Source organism: Pangasianodon hypophthalmus, chromosome 3 (assembly GCF_027358585.1).
Source record: "Pangasianodon hypophthalmus isolate fPanHyp1 chromosome 3, fPanHyp1.pri, whole genome shotgun sequence".
Taxonomy (NCBI): Eukaryota; Metazoa; Chordata; class Actinopteri; order Siluriformes; family Pangasiidae; genus Pangasianodon; species Pangasianodon hypophthalmus.
The window spans coordinates 1,587,501-1,592,500 of NC_069712.1; the positions used below are offsets into that span (position 1 = coordinate 1,587,501).

Below are 5,000 nucleotides of genomic sequence, written 5' to 3' on the forward strand. Positions count from 1 at the left end.
TGTGTGTGTGTGTCTGTGTGATTGATTGCTACTCTGAAGAGAGAGAGTGTGTGTGTGTGTGTGTATACCTGTGTGATTGTTTGCTACTCTGAAGAGTGTGTGTGTGTGTGTGTGTTCCTGTGTGATTGCTACTCTGAAGAGTGTGTGTGTTTGTTCCTGTGTGATTGTTTGCTTCTCTGAAGAGTGTGTGTTTGTTCCTGTGTGATTGTTTGCTACTCTGAAGAGTGTGTGTGTGTGTGTACCTGTGTGAGTTGCTTGCTACTCTGAAGAGTGTGTGTGTGTATACCTGTGTGATTGCTTCTCTGAAGAGAGTGTGTGTGTGTGTGTGTCTGTGTGATTGATTGCTACTCTGAAGAGAGAGAGTGTGTGTGTGTGTGTATACCTGTGTGATTGTTTGCTACTCTGAAGAGTGTGTGTGTGTGTGTGTGTTCCTGTGTGATTGCTACTCTGAAGAGTGTGTGTGTTTGTTCCTGTGTGATTGTTTGCTACTCTGAAGAGTGTGTGTGTGTGTGTGTGTGTGTCTGTGTGATTGATTGCTACTCTGAAGAGAGAGAGTGTGTGTGTGTGTGTGTGTATACCTGTGTGATTGTTTGCTACTCTGAAGAGAGAGAGAGTGTGTGTGTTTGTTCCTGTGTGATTGTTTGCTACTCTGAAGAGTGTGTGTGTGTGTGTGTGTGTCTGTGTGATTGATTGCTACTCTGAAGAGAGAGAGTGTGTGTGTGTGTGTGTGTATACCTGTGTGATTGTTTGCTACTCTGAAGAGAGAGAGAGTGTGTGTGTGTGTCTGTGTGATTGATTGCTACTCTGAAGAGAGAGAGAGTGTGTGTGTGTGTGTGTGTGTATACCTGTGTGATTGCTTCTCTGAAGAGAGTGTGTGTGTGTGTGCGTCTGTGTGATTGATTGCTACTCTGAAGAGAGAGAGTGTGTGTGTGTGTGTGTGTATACCTGTGTGATTGTTTGCTACTCTGAAGAGAGAGAGAGTGTGTGTGTGTGTGTCTGTGTGATTGATTGCTACTCTGAAGAGAGAGAGTGTGTGTGTGTGTGTGTGTGTATACCTGTGTGATTGTTTGCTACTCTGAAGAGAGAGAGAGTGTGTGTGTGTGTCTGTGTGATTGATTGCTACTCTGAAGAGAGAGTGTGTGTGTGTGTGTGTGTATACCTGTGTGATTGTTTGCTACTCTGAAGAGAGAGAGAGTGTGTGTGTGTGTGTGTGTGTGTCTGCCTGTGTGAGTTGCTTCTCTGAAGAGAGTGTGTGTGTGTGTGTGTGTGTCTGTGTGATTGATTGCTACTCTGAAGAGAGAGAGTGTGTGTGTGTGTGTGTATACCTGTGTGATTGCTTCTCTGAAGAGAGTGTGTGTGTGTGTGTGTGTGTGTGTATACCTGTGTGATTGATTGCTACTCTGAAGAGAGAGAGAGTGTGTGTGTGTGTGTGTGTGTGTGTGTATACCTGTGTGATTGTTTGCTACTCTGAAGAGAGAGAGAGTGTGTGTGTGTGTGTGTGTGTGTGTATACCTGTGTGATTGTTTGCTACTCTGAAGAGAGAGAGAGTGTGTGTGTGTGTGTGTGTGTATACCTGTGTGAGTTGCTTGCTCCTCTAAAGAGTGTGTGTGTGTGTATACCTGTGTGATTGCTTCTCTGAAGAGAGTGTGTGTGTGTGTGTGTGTGTGTCTGTGTGATTGATTGCTACTCTGAAGAGAGAGAGAGTGTGTGTGTGTGTGTGTGTGTGTGTGTGTGTGTATACCTGTGTGATTGTTTGCTACTCTGAAGAGTGTGTGTGTCTGTGTGATTGTTTGCTACTCTGAAGAGAGAGAGAGTGTGTGTGTGTGTGTGTGTCTGCCTGTGTGAGTTGCTTGCTACACTGTGTGTGCGTGTGTGTGTGATGATATAACGAGGGTGTGTTCTACTGTCTTCATGGTTGTGTGTGTGTGTGCGTGTGTGTGATGATATAACAAGGGCGTGTTCTACTGTCTTCACAGCTGTGTGTGGCGCTTTGTGATGATGTCATCATAAGACCAAGAGGAAGCTTATAGTTGTCGATGGGATAAAGTGTTCGATTATTTCTTTAAATCTGGAAGCTGTGACATTTTGCCGTATTCACAGTCACCTTGTAGAGGAAGTGATGCAGTGGTTACAGGAAGTGATGCAGTGGTTACAGGAGGTGATGTAACGTGTGGAGTGTGGAGTGTTACCTGTGTCGTGAGCCCTGGCTGCAGTGGAGCCGTCTCTGACCGCGTGTCGGTGAGGGAGTGATGCGCAGGCCTGTGGGGGGCGGAACCGAAACACGACACGTTAATCCGGGGGAACAGTTTAACGTAACGCAGCGTGCCGCTTCCTGACAGGGTGACACGCCGAAGCGTTTGTAGTCACATCAAAGCGGAGGAGGATTCCCCCCTCGAGTGTGTAGCTCAGTACTGACTAAAAGGGTTTGATCTCGCTCTCGCTCTCTCGCTCTCTCTCTCTCGCTCTCTGTCTATCGCTCTTTCTCTCACTCTCTCTCTCTCTCGCTCTCTCTCTCTCTCGCTCTTTCTCTCACTCTCTCTCTCTCTCTCGCTCTCTCTCTCTCTCTCGCGCTCTGGTTTGATCACAGATTCATTCGGAAGCTCTTTAGTGTGACACGAGTAACTTGGAGCTCGGCTGTCACTGAGAGATCAGAGAGAGGACATGACAGCCTGAGAGAGAGAGAGAGAGAGAGAGAGATTCTTCAGGTTCTCTCTGAGGAGATATTCAGACACCTGGCAGGAATTCTTCTCCTCACACACAGCTCAGTCTTACACCACTGCGGTTGCTGAACTCTGGATTCTGATTGGTCAGAAGGTGTTGATTAATTTCCTATACCAGCAGCTCTGACGGTAGTGACACGGTAAATCACAGGTTTATAATAACGCACTCGTTCTAATACGTTATCGTTTCTATAGTAACAGCTCCTTCAGAGGGACGTGTACGGCGGACGCTCCACGTAAATAAGAGGAAGCTAGTAACAGTGATATTCAGTTCATTAGTCACTCAGACTGTAATTTAGTTTCTGACCTTTGACTGAGCAGCAGAGCGGAGAGGACGAGCAGCACGCTTACTCTCCAGACTGTCCGAGAAATCCTCACTGTCACTGCAAAAGAACACAAACACTAAATACAAAACATCATTAACACCAAACCAACATGTATGTATTACTAGTTAGAGAGAGAGAGAGAGAGAGCGAGAGAGAGAGAGAGAGCGAGACAGAGAGAGAGAGAGTGTGAGAGAGAGAGAGAGAGAGAGAGAGAGAGTGAGTGTGAGAGAGAGAGAGACAGAGAGAGAGACAGAGAGAGAGAGCGAGAGAGTGAGAGAGACAGAGAGAGTGAGAGAGAGAGAGAGAGAGCGAGACAGAGAGAGAGAGAGCGAGAGAGAGCGAGAGAGAGAGCGAGAGAGCGAGACAGAGTGAGACGAAGTGTGAGAGAGAGCAAGACAGAGAGAGACGAGAGAGACAGAGTTTAAGAGAGAGAGAGACAGAGTGTGAGAAAGACAGAGAGAGAGACCGAGAGAGCGAGACAGAGTGAGAGAGAGAAAGAGAGAGCGAGAGAGAGACAGAGAGAGAGTGAGAGAGACAGAGAGAGAGAGCGAGTGAGAGAGAGAGAGAGAGAGAGACAGAGAGAGAGAGAGAAAGAGAGAGCGAGAGAGAGACAGAGAGAGAGTGAGAGAGACAGAGAGAGAGAGCGAGTGAGAGAGAGAGAGACAGAGAGACAGAGAGAGAGAGAGAGAGACAGAGAGAGAGCGCGAGTGAGAGAGAGAGACACAGAGAGAGAGAGCGAGAGAGAACGTACCTGTCTGGACTCATGTCCTCCCACTCGTCCTTGGCGGGGCTGCGTGTCCTCGGCTGCACTGAGACGGTCTGTGTTAGGGTGTGTGTCCCGTGTCCTCGTCCTCGCCGTGTCTTGTTCCTGTGGAAGTCCCTCTCGGCCCTCAGCACTCCCACTTCCTGTCTGATCCTCAGTAACGCTGCCCGAGACGCCGTCTCTGCTCTGTGTGATTTCTCCAGCTGGGCCTGTAGAGCCCGGACCTCGCCTAGCAGCCTGTCCCGCTCAGCGCTGCCCCGAGCCTGGCTCGCTTCCTCACGCACACGGGCCTGCTGCAGCGCCGCCTGGACCTCCGCCCGCTCGCTACGCAGGAGATCGTTAGCGTCCTGTAGGGCCTGCTTGTCCTCTCGCAGCTTCAACGTGTCTCTCTCCAGACACACCATCTTCCTTTCCAACACTTCGATCTACACACACACACACACACACACACACACACTATCCATTAAAGAAAACATTCTGGTCTTTATGAGTCGTTAAGGCTATGGTGTTGAATTCAGGTTGCTTCTGGTTTTATTTTTTCCTAACAATGTGCATAATACAAAAGGTCATTACGAGCACAAACAATGTCCACATGAGCGCAGCTTCAGCTTCAGGACGATCTTCTGACCTTCTGCGTCTCGTATTGTGACTTTTGTGTTTCTCTCTTCATCACTAAAAGCTACCTCGAGTGTACGACACACACTGTGTGAATAAACCGTATAATTATTCCCACAGCACAGTGAACTGTATTCGAGCTCGAGAAGCGGCGTTAACGCTCCCGGACTCCGAGCCTCGCGAACGACGTCCGTCACGTCAACGCCGTGTCACCTTCAAGCGTAAAAACATCTGACACACGTTTATTACCGAACACGTCTTCCACTCCGTTGCCTATTACAAGACTCAGTGATGAGGAAACAAGTGCATTTCACGTGGAGGGCTGTGAGTCAATCGCCTCTTCTCAACTCAAGTGTCCGGAAAAAATCAGAGGCGTTGGTAATGACGGAGCTTTTCAATCGTCCAACTGACTGAAACAGCTCACAGCAGGACAGTGCTGCCTATCTGCACTATATAGTGAACAGGGGATGTGTGGATTGGAACATACACACACACACACACGCACACGCACACCCACAGTGGACCGATGATGTGTTTAGGTGCACTATATAGTGAACAGGGGTGTGTGGTTTGGGA

At 48.5% G+C, this 5,000-nt stretch overlaps 1 protein-coding gene across 5 annotated transcripts in view; it reads right to left on the reverse strand.

The window, feature by feature from the left end:
• Positions 1–5,000, reverse strand: part of cntln (centlein, centrosomal protein) — a 108,213-nt gene that overhangs the window by 29,178 nt on the left and 74,035 nt on the right. For all 5 annotated transcript variants that reach the window (XM_053232864.1, XM_053232863.1, XM_053232862.1 and 2 more), the window contains 3 exons: positions 3,798–4,234; positions 3,028–3,103; positions 2,190–2,259 (listed from right to left, as the gene is read on the reverse strand). In XM_053232864.1, the coding sequence (XP_053088839.1) occupies positions 2,190–2,259; positions 3,028–3,103; positions 3,798–4,234 (583 nt within the window). The remainder of the gene's footprint in view (positions 1–2,189; positions 2,260–3,027; positions 3,104–3,797; positions 4,235–5,000) is intronic.